Source organism: Rhea pennata, chromosome 1, assembly GCF_028389875.1.
Source record: "Rhea pennata isolate bPtePen1 chromosome 1, bPtePen1.pri, whole genome shotgun sequence".
In the NCBI taxonomy this organism is placed as follows: Eukaryota; Metazoa; Chordata; class Aves; order Rheiformes; family Rheidae; genus Rhea; species Rhea pennata.
The window spans coordinates 190,830,389-190,849,202 of NC_084663.1; the positions used below are offsets into that span (position 1 = coordinate 190,830,389).

The 18,814-nt window shown below is 34.5% G+C and overlaps 1 protein-coding gene across 2 annotated transcripts in view; it reads right to left on the minus strand.

Annotated features, from left to right (window-relative positions):
- The window catches only part of NBEA (neurobeachin), a 519,777-nt gene that overhangs the window by 247,369 nt on the left and 253,594 nt on the right, over nucleotides 1–18,814 (minus strand). For both annotated transcript variants that reach the window (XM_062567111.1, XM_062567112.1), the window contains 2 exons: nucleotides 15,708–15,769; nucleotides 2,570–2,634 (listed from right to left, as the gene is read on the minus strand). In XM_062567111.1, coding sequence (XP_062423095.1) covers nucleotides 2,570–2,634; nucleotides 15,708–15,769 — 127 coding nt within the window. The remainder of the gene's footprint in view (nucleotides 1–2,569; nucleotides 2,635–15,707; nucleotides 15,770–18,814) is intronic.

Sequence of the window (18,814 nt, forward strand, 5' to 3'; positions counted from 1 at the left end):
AACTCATGATTAAATTTAGGTATTCCAGCTCTCTTCCTTCTCCAAAATCCTATTTTTGGAAGATTCTATCAGAGCATTTGTGCTCTCAATTTTACAATTATGTGTCATTCAGACCTCCCTAGCAAAACCTTATCTAAAATGTGTAAAAAAAAGAAACAAACACAATAAATCGACTGATTTAAAATGAAAACATAACTTATCAAAGTGTCAGCAATTAAAGTGACAGGAACAAAGACAATATATGTTTTTAAATACAACTAAACTGAAATATTTTGTTTCAGAACATTTCTAACAGAGTTAATGATCAGAAAAGCAATCAAATATTTTAATGCAGAAACACAAAATTAACATGTTCAGAAAATCTCCTAATAATGTCCATATATTAAACAGGTAGATGTGTAACTGAAAATAGTAAAAATTATGATACTCTGCATAATAGCTAATCCCTTCCCCCCAAACCCAATGAAAAAGCTTGCTTAAAACTGTTGATTTATTACCTATGTCTCTCAAAATCTTATCCAGTAAATCCTTCAGAATATTCTTAATCTTCATTTTGCTTTTAATAATTTAAAATTCAATCATTATTGCACAGTGATTATATGCAATTTTACATCCCATTAACCCTGCTTTGTTTTAATTATACAGATCCTTTGTTATATTCCTTTAAATGATCCAGTTTATAATTTCAGGTTATCCTAGGGAGCACTTTAATTCAGCTGCACATTCATCAACTGTTTATGTCCTGTTAATTGTTGACAACTGCACAATTGCGTTCTCTAGCTATGATTGATGAATTGCATTCACAAATTTAGCTATTAAGTAGAATAAATATTTATAACAATTTCCACTTAAAGGATTGTTATCTTTATCCTCAAAAGGATAAATTAAAAATGGATGGGCCGATTGTAAAGAAGAGCAAAGATTCTAGTAATGTGCACACACTTATTCTAAGACATGTTTATGACAAAAGTATATGGAGGAACATGTGCCTAAGGACAGTTTGATTAGGCATTCATTTGACTGGATTTAAGCAGCAGAAGCAGCAGCAGTAAACTGTTACACCTTTTGAAAAGTTATTGCTACAGGGAGTAGAGAGTCTACTGATGTCTTAACACTTGGGCTAAAAAAATGCAGATATGGGATTTGTTCAGAATAAGCATTTTCTCAACGATGGGCATGCAATAGTATCTGATCTTACTACCCAACGCTACTGCAAGCGACAGCTGTTTACGAGACTTTTCCACTTAAAAAAAAAAATGTTGAGCAAATAAAAAGGGTCAGAATAGGTTTCCATATTACCATCCAAGAACATGAGCTTACTAAGATTACTCAGTCTATTATTGTGCAATATTTACTGTATAATAATGTGAAGATGACCTACTTAGATGAGCCCTATTATTTTGTAAACTCATATGCTACTTTGTAGCAAGAAGAATTTCCAATTAAAAGGGCTACACTTCCAACTAGTATATTGCAATGTAACCTCAGTGCTTGCAATGAATCTAAGAGAATTCAAAAATCTGATATGAAGATACACCTCCTATTTTCCAGACAGCAGTGTTCTTATACTCCTATTCTCTAATATTTTCCAGTCTTCTTTTCAAATGAATGGATTCACCACTGAAATAACAGCTAGACAAAAATAAATAAATAAATAAATAAATAAATAAATAAAAATAAAAAAAAATCCTACTGTAAAAAAGAGACCATTTCAATAATAGAAGATTCAGTATTTCAGTGTTGGTAATGACATACTATCAGTAAAAGAAACAAATCACACACAAAAAGGACAAAATCTCTTCAATGACCACATTACTATGAATATTTTTATTCAACTGCACGTATCAAAAAAATCTAGATTTAAATTGATCTAATTCCCTAGCCAACAAAAGAGACACACATGACACAAGTGGCTGCATTTGTCTTTGGCATTCCACTACCAGCAAGGCCAAAGAGTACCCCATTATTGCCCAGCTGCCTGGCTGAAAGTACTGACAAACATTGCACAGAGTAGAAGATGTAAACAGGCACGGCGTTAAAATTAGCTGAGGATTCATAATAAAGCATCTTACCAACTTGCAAAAGCAAGGCAGCTCTTATAAGCGTGATGTTCTGTGTGTTACACAGGACTTAAATTGGACCAGAAATTCTAGATAAAATAATTCCTTATGAACTGATAGTATAATGAAAGGCATCTGTACAATGAATACTGTGTACAATGAATACTGTGCTCCTAAAACAGATGGAGCAGCAGATGGATTTACAGATTGGGCTCCCTAGACTGTCTGGGTGAAAAACCTTGCTGCTCTGTAAGATGGTAGTTCAACTCTAAAATAAACCCAGACCCATACACAGCTTATGGGGGTTTATTTTCTTTTGTCAATAAACAAAAATTCAAGAATGTATACATTTCCAAGTTAAATATTATTACACAAAGTATCTAAACAATAAACCTCTTAATTAAAATGGCCTTTTCACAATCTTTTGGAACAGATGGTGAGAAAGTATTATCACCCAATGGAATAAAATGCAAAATGACTACTTGTTCAAAAGCTTTAAAATTAATTACCTTCCTTCATTGATGAGCTCAATAAATGCAAGTCCTGCATTCTTCTGAATAGAATTTTGCCATTCCTAAGAAGATAAAACATAACATGATCAAAACCCAAGAAATTTAAACAATGTTTCTGAAACTGATCTGGACAACTGCCTTAGGAGCATGAATGGAGCTTGAACTACTTAATTTAACATTCCTTCTTTCAAGGGAGAATGAGCTGATCATTTAAAAACTATTATTCATTCTGATTTTCAAATTAATTTTAGGTGGTCATGTTTCCTATACCTCCCTTCAAGCAATTTTTATTCTCCTTGTCTGGAGGAAGAAAGAAACTTGTTTCTCCAGTTTGTACAGTTGCTTAATGAGTATATGAGGTGCAAGAAAGTATGGTGGTATCAGTTTCTTTATCTTCTTTACTTTACTCCACTGTTACATTGTTTGCATTTAAATATATAAGTAGGCAATAATCTGTGTACATCCATCCATTCTTGAGTTCACTCTTCATTATTTCCCATTTTGAGTGAAAACAATAATAGTAGCAAATAACAAACTGAGATTTTTAAATTCTTTTAATATTAATATGGATTTCCAAGGTCAACTTTTGAAATTGCTTTAGACCATTTAATAGATATTAAATGATAACAGCTTTTTATATCATGCATCACTGGGTTAAAGAGAAAATTCTCAATCTGTAATGAACAGCTTTTTGCCATAAAACCTACCACCTCTATCCCACAAATAGATAGAAAAAGGTGAGGACATCTCTCTAGCAAGTAAAGGGAACTTTCTTTTGGAATAATTCCTTACAACTTTTTTTTTTTTTCAGTGTAATAAGCACTTCCTCTTAATTACTTGGAAGAAATCAAAGTACATTAACTAGATTACAGTTCAGAAAGAAATTTCCTAGTCTAAAACTTCAGGCCATAAGCAAAAATGGGTAGAGAGAACAGTTATAGAACTATTCTGTTTTACAGTTCCTTTTTTCCAGGCCTAAAAATTCAGGCAGAAATTTCCAAAGCTTGTTTCCTGACTTGAGTAGTAAAATTGCATTGCACTGCATTAGGAAATTTTCTCAATAATACTTGTGAAAACTACTAACTAACCACCAAGGTTCTTCTTGCTGATCCCATAGAAATTTGGAGATTTGGCCAAGTCACACGTCTTTGAAAAAAATAACCATATTCTTGGACTCATGATAGGATTTGTGAGAGGTAAACTGCTAAAATAGCTAAATAATGATCATACTCAAACCATTTCTCAGCACAAATCTTGATTAGGGAAGACAGAGTATCAGCACTCATGCCACTAGCCTGTGGACTAGAAAATCTTTATATCAGATCCACTGTTAAGTGGTGTTGATTTTGTTCTTTTCCAAACCCAGTAACTGAAGCGAGCCTAATTGGAAGCAATTAAGTCTCTTTGGTATAGTACAAAGTCACTCCGAAAGACTAAGAAGGAAAGAATTCAATTGTCTAAACATAGCCGTGTAGTACCATTTTAAATATGTTCAGTCATCCTATCTACTTGTGTCTGGAGGAGATCAAGGGATTCCTGCAAGTCTCTTATCAAATCTGTCTGTTTCATGCAAATGTCTCAGACACTTCAGCGTATCTAAAATGGCTAACTGGATTTTAGATGATATATCTCAGCCTCAAATGACATCAGATGAGGAAGCAAATGAATTTCTCCATGTGTCTCCACAGGTGGAAAATCTCATCAATTTAGCCAAATTAGTTCTTCATTATAAAGGTGTGTGAAACTCCACCTGTCTGCTATCTATGAAAAATTAGTGGGGAAAAAAAATGCAGAACCACAAAGAAGCCAGGACTCCTCATTCACACATTGCTTCACTAAGAACTCACTGTATATTCCACCTCTCCAGTGTTGATCCACAGATAAGATAATACTTATTACTATTAGAATTTCTTGCAGTTTTACAATTTTTGACAGAATTTAATAGAATAGACTCACAACCCTGAGATGCTAACTAAACCTATGAAGAGACACTTGGTTTTCTTTTTTCCTGTTTGTTTCTAGAAGAGCCAAATGCTATAATGTTTTAAAAAGAGAAATTATTAGAGGGATTGGAAATGCTATAATTAAAGTTGCCTTTACAATCCAAATTCAGATCACTGCATGAATTCTAAGAACTGGGTTAAGACTTGCAGCTATGTGCTGAAAGAATGTGAAAAACTTTAATTATATTATCTTAGTTTCCATAAAAGGTCTGTCTAGCCCTCAAGATGCAAAAACCTCAAAGATATTCACTGAAAGTAATGGATGCAGTGATGGGTGCTTGAAAATTTGTAGAATCCTAGCATGGACATATAGTTATTAGCAGCTAACTGCTTGAATAACTACACTACATCCCAGGTGATTTTTGTGTATTATGCATCTTCTGACCCTTAAAACAAAAGCTGGGAGACTCTGCTGTGCATCAAAACTGCTCATACCAATTATATGCAGAAGTAATGGAAGACATTGCCAAAAGCCTGTACCAAGAAAATTCTTCTACAGCAGTAGATTGTCCTCACTTCCCTTAGGGAAAATGCTTCCATTTCATGGTCATGGCCACTACTGCCAACAGCACATGGGCTAAGAAATTCCTCCTGATCACAAGCAGAGTATACAAGACTTAGGGATAGAGACACATTTGAAAACTGTCTAAAAACCAAAGTGTTGAAGAAGAACATTTATCACTTCTTTGTACTAAAATCAGGGAGAGGATATTAAACTTCACTTTTAATTTTATTGCTGTTGAAAAAAACTCCCTAAATTGTCTTTGTTCACAATAACTAACCATTATAACCTGAGACTGAATTACATTACTGTCTGGTATGGGTGTGTTATAAATATTTTGTTACGCAAATTTCTATAGACAACATACAAAATGATTAGGATTCTGATAAAGAAAAAAAATATCAGACCTAACTTGTCCTCCTCCTCTCTTCTGATATTGTTGCTTGAAAAGCACCACTGCATCCAAAAGCACCAGTACAGATTCCCTGACAGAAAGTTCAGAGTGAATCCAGTCATGAAACTGTCCATGCAGAGGAGGAGAGGAGACGAATAAAACTGAGATGATAGTAAAAGGCTAAAACTCCTAAATAATGAACTCTAACTCAGTAGAGATATTACTTCAAAATTAGTTTTATTTTTTCAATCCCTGATTTGTATTTTATTATTCTCTGATATTCTTACAATGTCTACTTTCTATATAATTGTATTTTCCTAGCTTATTTCTTCAAGATTCTCCAGTCTCTATTACAATAAAATAAAGGCCTGACAACATTTGTAAATACAGTGGTCCTGGTCTGTGTAATGTGTTGAACTGACATGAAAAAAATAGTGTAGACAAAAAACAAAAAACAAAAAACAAACAACCCCCCCCCCAAAAAAAAGTAAAACACCAAAAAAAGACAAACAACTAAACTTAGCAACTTAAGAACTTTAACCTTAACCTATGGTATTTCTTTCCAAATCAACGTTTGCTTACGATCCCCTTTTAGCTCTGTATTCATGGTGATTAGCAAGAAAAACTTTTAAATAAAATCTTGTGATACTATTTAAAACTAAATAATTAATTTGACATGAAATACATGTCATGGAAACTACATACATGTCTTCACAATTCACAACATGTATGTATTTTACTTTGGATTTGATTCCATGTTGCGAAGCTGCCTCCTAAAAAAACCTATAATTTGCTTTATTTTAGTTAAGTGGAAAGATTTAAAGGAAATGTTGTGAGACCAAAGATATTTTTCTTTTTGGCAAAAAAAAAGCAATAGAATAGGTATGAGCAAAAAATTTAACTGAGTTGAAGATATAGCCTTATAAAATTTTAATTAGATTGTACAGTTTTAAGGTTAATAGGACTGTTCCTTCCATTCCTAGAAGAACTAAGTACAGGAATAAGTCTTAAAACCTTCCATTACTATTTTGGAATGAAGAATCAGATCTAAGCATTCCAATGTTATTACCTTCCCCCGCAACACCCCCCCCCCCCCGACATATACACGCACACCCTGCTGATAGATTAGAAGTAACATGTATCTACTCTTTCAAGTGAATTTGAGGTCAGTTTTAGGATTCTATGATAGGTCGTTATTTTTTAGAAATGACTATTTCCCACAATAAGGAAGTTGCAGAATGACTGATGACATTCTCCTGCAAGGCAGATCTCAAGTACCGGAATCCACTGGGCTTCTGGCCAAATCACAGAACAGAAAAAGAATGTGGAACTTTCACAACACGATTTATGTGAATATGGCTTAAAAATGCAGCAAAGGTATCAGAAAGGTATTTAGATTTCACTTTCACATGGGTAAAGTCTCATTTTTCTGGTGTTGTCTTGTCTAGGAGTAATAAGTTAATCTTTTTCTTTCCTTGAAAAACACAGACCCATTGCCCTTCAGATCACCTGCAAAAATCACCCAATTTTTCTCCAAAATGAAAAATTTGCTCAGAGGAACATTTCATCGGTATTTAAACAAAAAGAAAAAAAAATATCCAAACTGCAAAAACATTTACATTATCTAGAACACTAGAGAAAGGGCCAAATTTATTTTGGCGGTAGAATATTAACCTTAATTGCTTTGTAGAAGTTGTGGTACATCCCCATAACTTCTCCAGCTTACTTCGTAACAGGAAGAATAGTTCTTAAGAGATTTTAAAATTATCATTAACAACCTGTGCTGCTACATACAGATAATTATGCTAAAAGCCAGTGCAGTTAATATTTGACCATTTTGATGTTAAGAGTGCGATCTGAAGTTTTCCAAAACACACCAGTACACTGAAGACTTTTTGATGTCCTGAAAACGTGTTTGCATTATCTCCATGAAATGAATAATGAAAAACAATGAACTATGGTATATTAATGAGCTCTTGTACCCTCTCTCAATTCTTCACAAAATACCAGCTGACTCCTTGCTTTATAAGTGTCTTCCTCTGGGCTACCTAAGATCTTCCTGAATTGTAGGCAACTTAATAGACAAGTCAAGGGGAGACACCTTGATATATTAGGATATGGGAAGGTAATTCTTACAGTGTTCTGATTTGGCCTGTTTTAGCACTAATTTAGAGGAAGTTCAGACCAGTATCTCACTAACTGTAATAACCATAAATAGTCTTTGAGAAGGACTTGCCAGTGAAAGCATCAGATGCTCCATGATGACCCAAGTATAAAAATAAGATATTAGAGAGAGAAGAGAATCTGCTTATTACTAAAGGCAAAACATAAACGTACCTTTCTGAGCAGAGATGGATATGGAAAGACATCTCTTAGAATAATCAAGAAAATAAAATTGCCCAACAAGTAGAAACCACTAATGGTTTTCATTTGAAAGTTATATTATCAGAAGCAAATGGAAAAGAGATGAAGACTGAGATTGGGCTAGAAGACATTCCACACACGGACGAGAAATTAATGCAAGGAAACTCTCTGACACCCCTTTAATTTAAGAAGACAATGCAAAATGATGACCTTTTGGAAAACTTCCAGAATTCTAGAAAGCAAGTGAGAAACCCTGAGAACAAATCATTCAACTCCTGGAACAAGAAAATGCAAAGGAAAAAGAGTTTTCTACTTCCCACATAGGTCTAAAGAAAGTCTATTTTTGTTGTATTAGTTAGAATTTACTTCTGGTTTTGGTAATTACACTTAGTGTGTATATCAATATGTTTATGTAGAAGACATGTTGTGGATTATGAGCAGCCCAAAATAAACACCAGAACAAAAGTAAAACAGATGTTTATGCGATAAGGACAAAAGAAATGGTTTGTCTCTATATCTGGACCATTATATAGTCCAAATATAAATAGTAGAAAATATTTGACAATATTAGAGAAAGTGCCAGTTACAGCTAAAAAGAGACTTGATTTGCTGAACATCAAATATTATACTGAAAAAAAAGTGAAATTACAAACCACAGTTTGGAGCTAGGTGACAGATTGTTTTCATATACCATTCTAGAACTTTGTCCCACGTACAAAAATCTGTGGGTTTTTTTTTTTTTTTTTTTTTTTGGTTTTAACTTATTTTCCCCATCAAATGCCAAAATTACTCTTTTTTTCTTGATATTTACTTAAAGAAATTAATGACTATCATGTTTCTTTTCAGAGAGCATTTGTTATATACTTAGGATCAATACTGCAAACACCTAAGCATATGCTTAAAATTGAATCAAATTATTTATATTTAATTTATATTATATGACGAAATGAAGAGCGTTGCCAGCAGGTCGAGGGAGGTGATCCTGCCCCTCTACTCAGCCCTGCTGAGGCCTCATCTCGAGTACTGCGTCCAGTTCTGGGCTCCCCACTACAAGAGAGACACGGCTCTACTGGAGAGAGTCCAGTGTAGGGCTACAAAGATGATCAGAGGGCTGGAGCACCTGCCCTACAAGGAAAAGCTGCGAGAGCTGGGCCTGTTTAGCCTGGGGAAGAGAAGCCTGAGGAGGGATCTTATCAATGTGTACAAGTACCTGAAGGGAGGGTGTCAAGAGGATGGGGACAAACTCTTTTCAGTTGTCCCATGTGACAGGACAAGAGGCAATGGGCAGAAACTGAACCACAGGAAGTTCTGCCTGAGGAACGTGAAGGGGAATTTCTTCCCTGTGAGAGTGACGGAGCCCTGGCACAGGTTGCCCAGAGAGGTTGTGGAGTCTCCTTCTCTGGAGATCTTCAAGGCCCGCCTGGATGCAACCTTGTCTACCGTGCTCCAGGTGACCCTGCTGAGCGGGCAGGTTGGACTAGATGATCTCCAGAGGTCCCTTCCAACCTTACTGATTCTACAATATGCTCAAATATTTAAAGGACTGAAGTCTTTGAGTGAATAGATATGTGTTTTTCTGGCTGTGGCTGTGTCAGTTGACAACGCAATCCTCTATGAGTGTTTGCTACCTCCCTATGAACTAGTAGCTCACTCACTCAGGTATATCTTATTTCAAATATTCAAATTAACCTAGATAATTTTGGATGAAATATGTTAGGGAAAGTCCCAGGAGATACCCTGATGACTGAATGGGGGAGTGGGAGGGAATGCAGTAATTTCCAGAAGAAAAGGAATGACAAGGAACTAAGGCAGTGATCTCTTTAGTTGGCACTGATGGAGCCAGAAAAGGGCAAGTTTCCTACATCCTTCCTTCTTGTAATTTTATTAGATCTTGGGTATGCTGGTATACACACTTGTTCAGTTATATATAAAAAAAAAAAATAAAAAAGAAAGGACAAAAGCCGAGGGGCATGGTTTCATGATGAGTTTAATCTGATCGAAGATTCTGATATTGCCACACGGCAGTCCTTCTCTTCTACAACTCTGGGTATCCTACCTGCCAATTGCTATGAACTATTGCTTTCACGGCTACTCCAGAAGTATAATCAGTTGAAAATTACTATTTTTATGAGATTACTTTTCATCTGGATCTGTAAGCTGATGTGACTATTTCCACCATTACATGTGGAAAGAGAGTGAGGAGGAATATGCAGCTAAGCATAGAGAGGGTATGCTACCTCTGCCAGTGTCAATTTGATCAGAGATATGTATAAACTGAATATTGAAATTGAAGTCAAAAATATGATTCCGTTAGAGGCAAAGATCTGAATTTCCAGTTTGCTGCCATGAAAACGTGAACAGCATTTTCTCTCTTTTCCCTGCAACCCTGAACCCTTCCCTTTGAATAGCTTTGATGGCTTTTGGACTTGGTCCTCTACTAGCTTAACCCACTAAATATGGGGGAAAAAAAAAGTCTGTATAGTTTTCAGTTGTGCTTGTGAGTTAAAGAGGCTTATGAGGAGTCAGTTGAATGCCAGGACTGGTACAGAGATGACTCTGTGAAGTCATGCTGGAAAAACATCATCACTGAAACAGTTATAGGGTATGTATGCATGCGTGTGTGCAAGACTGAAAGAAAGCTTAATTGTCTTAAGATAGAACCTGATAAGATACTTGTTAGGATGGTGCTCGGTAAGAAGGCACTGTAAAGCAGAGCTGGAAAACTTCTCAAACTTTTCTAGAGACCCTTGAATACAATTCTTTAGTAACAAAAAGCACGCACTGTGTTCCTACCACATGAATGCCATGTTTCACAGCTCCTCCTGGTCAGCAGTAGAGACCAGGAAGGGATTTCTTTTTTTGCTTGGTTTCTGTGTTGGGCAGCTGCCAGCCTTTGAAGCCCAAGTGATACACCATTCCTTGATGTGGGATGCACATTTAGACATACTAGTGCTTTTAGAATTGAAATCTCTCCAATGCTTAGTTGGTGGGTCTTGTATATGTTCTCAGAGCTAGTGATCACCAGATTTGCTCAGTGAGAATTTCCTTCAAACTCTGACTGGCACTTACATCAGGTTTTCATTTTCATTGGAGTGGGATTAATTTCTTGATACTGTTTCAAAATTTTTCTTGCCATATTCACTTAGGACAACTGGCAATGCACTCACTTCCCATCTTCCTCTCATTTTGGCACTTTATAGTTGGGAGGGCAAATAGTGGAGAAGCATATAACTACTAAATTTTACATATGTCAAACTGCTGGAGAGTGTTTTATGGACTGTACTGCATGGGAGTAGGTAGATCTTCTACAGATCCTTTTTGAGTAAGTATGCACTGCATAGCTGCTTCTGATATGGAGAGAGAGACTGGATTCAACCCAAGCAGTTTTTAACTTTCCAGGTTAAAAGAAAAGAAAATTTTAATGAATATGACTCATTTGTGAAGCTAACACTGTGAACCAAAGTTTGAAATGCTTTAGCTAATGTCTACTTTATTCATCAATTATGCATTAGTTAGGCAATGATGTAAAGTTATGGCTATGGTCTTAGTATAGTTTGTTTTCTAAGATACCCACTGTTCTATAACTTTTCATAAAAATATTTTAATAAAAATTAAAATATTTACAGATGCTACCTATAGCTTAAATGTAAGAAGGATCATTTGAGGGTTATCAAGATTAGCAAATCTCCTAATGGATTTTAATTGCTTGTCTTAAGTAAAACATGTTTTTGGTTACATGCAATATTCCTTTTCCTCACATCCAAAATATTTTTTTTTGTAAATGCCTATTTACAATGGATTGCATCCCTAAAAAATACTTTTCCTCAATACACTGATTCAGAAGCAGCTTATTTTCATTCTAGTTTTGATATTTCCTTTGGAGACTCCTAAATTATGATCCTGATCAAACATCTCCATCAAACATGGCAGAAGGCAAAATTAATAGAATAAATGATGTGTTGAAAACTACTAAATTCTGAAATTTGTCAGATATTCTGTACATATTCTAGAATTGTAAGTAATACAGTATTTCTTTCTAAAGTAATCATTTGTTCATTATAATAGTTGCATATTTGAATGGATGAAGTAGCAAGATGTTTTAAATACTAAGAGAGTATTTTCTGTTTAAGAAAATAAATTCTCCCTGCTAACAGAGAAGATACAGAAAAATACGAGTGGCATATGAGAAGACTTCTTTGAGATAACATCATTCTGTTTCTGCAGAAGCTGCATCTCCAAAGAGAAAAATCTGCAGAAGATCTGGAAGTAATTTTAAATTATTGTAGAGTTTGGGGGAAAAATATGAAAAAGTTTACTGAAAACTAAATTTGCTTTTGTAAAGGAACTACCCTGCAAAAATTAATGTATTTTTAATTGTATGGTTTATTTTAAAAATTTGCTACAAAAAACAGCAACACAGCTGTGACATGCACAATGAGGCTGAAGGAACAAAGACTAGCTAATCAAGCACAGATCTTGTCAAACATAACACATCTTCATCCGTTTTATGTTAAAATAGACTAAATCCAAATGAAAATGCCTGTTTTATGGAAAGTGAAAATCACTATGTTTACTATAAATTTCACAGAAAAAACATATTTCAAGTTCAAGAATGTATGCTTTTAGTTTATATAGGAAATATAAAAAAGTCCTCAAATCTAATTTTTAGTCTACTGAAGTGGGTGATACTAGCAGAAACAGAAAAAGGCTGAGGGGAAGCAAGTTATGGTATGAAAGAAGGTCTGAAAATACAAAGAATATTTTCCTGCTTCAAGCCCACAAATGATGCACTATCCCTACAGGAGTTCCTTTAAAACTTAAAATGTATTTTTCACAGAAAGTCCAAATTCCTTTGGGGGGGAAAGACTTGATTGCATATCCCTCAGAGTCTAAAAGGCTGCACATATGAACTGAATTATCCATGACATGTACCTTCAGACATTTGTAATGTGATATTTCATGTAAATTTAGACCATACCTTGGACGTGAGCCGCTGGCAATGTTCAGTTTATTCAGGAGTTCAGATAAGAAAAAAAATCTGACATCCTTGCTAATCTGTAGTCGTTAACATGGAATTTCCAACATAAAGAGCATAAAAGCATCTAATTTGCTGTAGCAAATGAAAGGAAAACAAACTTTGCATTTCCCTTTCCTTTTCAATGTCTAAAGTTACTCTGTTCTGTGCACACAAAATTGTACTTTTCAAAGGTTTTTAATACTGTCATCTATCTTTTGAATGACAGACATTTCAAACTTCCCCACATAATCTGTAGAATAGCATTCAATTTGAATAGGAAGGATTTACCCATGTCAGGGAGAAATGTCCTAGTTACACTAGATTTACTAAAAAACCACAGTATACATAGACCTTCCATTCTGCAGTACCCAACTCATCTTGTGGAGAAGATCAGGTAAGCCCTGTCCGTTTTTATATAGCAATGAATTAATCTCATTTCCTGGAGACACTAAGTCTTAATCTCCTAATTCCTGGTTCTGTTAGTTATATACTGGATTATGTTGTTTGTCTGTCTGCCATTTCCTTTTCTTGTAGCTATATTATAAATCATGCCCTATTAGTATTTTTGTAGTATTTACCTAGTGGGGCTTTTTCTGGCAATCCAAAAAATGAAATAGACAATTTATCTAAATTTTTCATGCTGATGAGTGGGACTGCAGACCTGATTGCTTGGTGCACCTATAGGATGAAATATAATATCCTGTGCAGACATAATTTACAAAAGCAACTTGTTTGCAATTGGTAAAGATGAGGGGAGGAGAAGGCAATTTGCATCACTACAGCCCCCTATTGACCATTTCGTATAGTATCATTCCACGAACAATGTTATAGCATTATCTTCTTAAGTAGTTGGTAATAAACACACAGCAGGGTACAATTTTTTCTATATTTAGAAGATAAGGAAACAAATGTAAAATATCAGATGGGCTATAAAAATTTTAAATTGCAGTTTTTCAAAGTAATTGAGTAGATGGAAAAGAGCTCTCCAGCACAAACATTAGAGAATCTGAATAAACGTTCAAAATTTCAAAATGATTAGGCTCTTTACATTATTTTAGGTATAAAATGAAGCTTATTTTTAAAATTGTTGACTATTTTGAAGCAATAAATAAACTGCATGCAGGTCATAAAAATACAAATTGATTTAGCTACATTTGTTACATAGCTTTACAGGGATGCCTAAAGAAAAAAGCATTGCAGAAAGAGCTTAAATTTCTCTCTCTTCCTTTCAATCAATATTTGAGGCAAAGTTTCATCTCTAGGGCCCTTAATGGCAGGAATTCCTGGAGCCAGCAAATGAGTAATGTTAAACCTATGATTAGATGATGAGGCCATCAAAGACACTAGACCCTAATGCTACATACCATTTTATTCCTGAGAACTGCAGTAAAACCAAAGCCTAAGGACGAAAGGATTGTAAGTTATTCCTTCCCTAAAGTAAAGGTTTCAAAAGCTCTTATAAAAAAAACCCCAAAATTTCATGACATGAACATAAGGATTAAAAGCCTTCTTTTGGAATTTTCCTGGAACTCAGGATTTAACCATTAGGTAACAAATTTTTCAAATGCCCTGCAGGAGAAGGTTTGAAGTTCAAACCCCACTGAGGATTCCTGCCAAGGATGTATTTTTCTTTTACTTTTCCCTAACCAATATTCATCTTGGCAAAAGAGAGGGGAAAAAAAAGAAGGAAAAAAAAAAGGAAAACAAGATCTAATGATTTCCTTATGACACAAGCTTGAAGAAATGCAACCTATGGACTGGCAAACAGCAGGTAAGCTGGAATTCCCTGCCCCAGATTCAGTTGTAAATGATAATTATTTTCAGCAGATCTTTTAAAAGTAGATCTTCATTTTAATTTCTCCTAGAAACTCACTGGGTTTTAGTACATTTTTGGTGCATATTTTCAATGTTCACAGTGAATGGTCACAGAAAAGACAAAGTATTTTTTCTTGGTAATAATGTAACAAGTAAACCTGGGCATTTTATATACTAACCTGGTATGAGTTTAACTCCTATTTTAAATCTATGGGGAATTTGGAAAGTGATATACTATTAATAAGTCTTTAGAGAAGTGTAAAAGCTTGTGACTGTAACTGTTAGGCAATTATTTGCCTTATATAAAATATGCAAAATTCTAAAATGTCTGTTGATAAGTTATTATTGTCAATTTAAGGTAAAAGGCAATAAATATATGAAATTAGCTCATAACACTTGTATAAAAAGAAATGAAATTAAAATTAAAATGTAAACAATCAAAACATTATAAAGTGTTTTAGTTTCGATGATTTTAATTTTGATATCAATATAAAATCTTAACTGTTTCAGATTCTTCACAAAATAATACTAATATGCTAAAAATTATAACTACAACATTTTAAAGACAGAAATATTCTGTATCTGCCAGTTCTTGAGGGCTATTAAAATCATGGTCCTATACGCCTATATAAAATATGCAATAATTTGTGCTGTGTATAATACAAGCAATAAATTCATCGCAAAGTAAAGTGTTTAAAACTTACAAATTCAAAGACCATTTTAAACATCAAATTATGAAAACAACATCCTATTCATATATTCTAAATAAGAACTGGGTTGAAAAAAAGTTCATACACAGAAAAAGTGAATAATGCACATTTTTCATACATTTGAAAAACAACTGCAAATATCCTTTGTACATCCTAAGGATATAGAGATACTGTACAGCACATGAAAAAATACACCTTATATTGAAAGAGATGAATTTGTTTTTTCCTATACTGAAATAGAAGAACGACACAAGCAATACCCAAGTCTTAGATTGACAGTAACCTATCACTATACAAAGAAACTAATAGTAAAACCAGAGAATGTCTTACCTGTGAACAAAGCAGCATAACAAGTTCAACCACTGAAGTACTCGACTTCATACAAACCAGACCTGCAATAAATAGTCAAAACTGAATTTAAAAGATTGCTGATATTTAGTTATTATACCTCCATGGTTTTAGAAATTCCATAGAATCTCTGTATGTACTTCCCATCACTCAAATTCACTGAAACAAGTTTCAAGGACAAATACCCTGAGCACTCGAGATTCAAACACACCTAAATGTTCAGGAAGCATCAAAGAATCACCTGGAATAATCTATATCAGAGGCAGGCCAGAATGTTTTTTAAGTAAGTCTTTTAGGCAGTTAGCTCTGTTCACCTTTCAGCAGCACCAGCCCTCCCCCCCACCCCCAAAGTTGTCCAAAGCAATTCCATAAATGCCAAATAAAAAGAACAATCTTTGAAAATGTTGTAAATTCTTTAGAATAACCTAATTTGATATTAACAACTAGTGAATGAGGCCTCTGTTTAGAGATTATTTACATTTTCTTCTGGTAATTGATTTTCTTGTAACTGAAAGTTTGAGCATTAATGAAAGAAGAATCATGTGAAATCTTTATTATTAAACTTTGTAATTCATAATCTGCAGTTTATGTTTCTTAAAACAAACCTTGAATAAAACAACATAACTGTTGCTTACTACTTTGTACTTAATTGGAATACTCATAATAACATTATCACTACTGTTAATATCTGTTTGCAGCTTTGGAAATGCAAATTTACTTTCTGAGAGAAGGATACCATATCTATGCATATAAAAGATGCATTCTAAGGAGACAAGGAGGAAATTACATTTCTAACATTAGCTTTAAATATGGTAGATTCTGTTTTCCAAAATCAGGTAGGCAACACATTGATATGATGGTTTAGGGCATGGAAACACTTTGATTGTGTTATAAAAATGACAAATACAAAACTATAAAGCTTACAACTAAGGATGAAGCAGGAAGCCGAAAAGCAAACTGATGTGCTTTAAGTAGGTTGCAACGAACAGTGATTAAAGACGAAAGCAGTCCTACACAATAGCATGTATATTTATTGCGGGTAGTGGATAAATACCCTTTTGTGCCCATTTTGCTAACAACCCCATCCTTATTGTACAGTAACACAGAACAAGCTGTAAGAAGCCACTCGGATTCCATTCTATCAGATATATGAGCAGACAGTTAACTAATGAAATAAGAGGCAGATGTGAAAAGCTCATTTAGGGAGACAATTGCTGTAATTGATCAGCTATTCTCATGCTCAAGTGCCAGAGGTTCAGAAAGATTAATGGGATATTTATCAACCTGCAGGCTACCTCAACTGCTTGAAAGCTGACAAAGAAAACCTCAGCAGAAGACCAAACTCTACAGTTAAGTCAATGCAGGTAGCATGAATATATGAAATATTTTATCATAGAATGTTCTCTGTGCTTTTATGAATCCACCTTACATTGTGTAAAACCAAAAGCAAACAAAACAAAACACCTTTTCTGTCACATTCCTTTTCCAAAATGAGATTGTAGGTCTTTAAAACATTATTTAGGCAAAAGAAAGCTATTATAAACACATTCCCATGCTACAGTCTTCTAAATATGCAAATATATTTAACTTCTAATTATATAGCAAAAGAATAAATGTCTCCAGCATAAGCATCGCACACAGTTACGAAAAATAAAGACAAACCAACTAAACTACATAAAAAGGCTGATGCATCAGCAGCAATTTCTCTGCATCTTTAACATGTTTCCGAAAAGAACAGAAAATTGGATGCAAAACATACACTTTAAAGAAATGCACATAATGTATATTTCCTGGCTTTAGTCATTGAATTAAAAGTTCTTAACATTCAAAGACACTTGGTAGTAGTAGCTGCGCATGCATAGTTTCAGACAACGTGGACAAAGTTTGGAGCATGGAACAGAACGGACACGTCTAAAATGGCACAAAAATAGGATAAGTACTCACTGTTATCATGTAGGTAACAGTGGTGATCTGGTCTTATTGGCAAAGTGCTGTACACATAATAAAACCATATTCTCTGTTTGAAAGAACTTATAACTATCTTAGTGCGAAATTTTCTGTTTCTGATAATAAGATGGTCTATATACTACACTAAACTTTTAAAAAGCCTAATTATATTACAACTTGAGTAGAACAATCCTTTGACCTAAAATTGATGGTTTTTCTCTGTTTGTCTCTACATCACTTGATCACTTTCCCTATATCCCATCTAATCTCTGTAAGCTTGAATGGAACATTCTATCACAAAACGGGAGAATCGAACCGATTTTGGCGAAATTCAGAAAAGAAAGAGGAGGATTCAGAACGGACATCTGGTTAGCACACCAGCACACCCATTCATTGCAACCAGCTTTTTAATTGCCTGCTGATCAAATAACCCATTGATGGTAGCCATTAACACCTCTCATCACCAATTGCTTTTGAAATTTGACATTGTAAGAGGCTGGTCTTCAGGTCAAAAAGAAACAAATAAACAACACCCGTATATAGCAGTTTTCACATGTAAAAATAGTGAGGGAGCTAGGAAGGCCTCATAAAAGTAGCTCATGGAGATAAAGATGGATGCAAGGAATTCTTACCCTTTGCAGAAAGCTCATCCTAAAGCAGAAATAGTGTAGGTCTGTAGTTACAAATAAGCAAAGATAGAAGCAGTCATAACACAAAATGAGGAAACACAAATTATTTGATGGGTAGGCAGAAGGAAACAGAAATACCATTGTGTATAGTGTGCTCTATTCACCACATTTGTTTTCTTTAAGTATTTGTATTATACATTTCTGCATTCTGTTTTACTTGAAGCGAAAGGAAACATTCATAACAGCGCTATCATTTCACATCACAAGCTTCCTGCTTATCAGCCTCCCACTTGCACTTCAGGGACACCATCCACTCAAATCATACAAGGGACTCATGTGTGTCCTCCATCCTATGCTCCATTTCCTTCTTCCCAGCTGCCAAGAGTTCTGGTTTTATGTTTCCTGTCCTTCTTCCTATCTCCCCTATTCGTGATTAAGCATGCAAAGATTTAAAATAAAGAGAAGAAAGATTTTTTTCCGATACACAACTAATCTTCAGCGCTTACTATCACA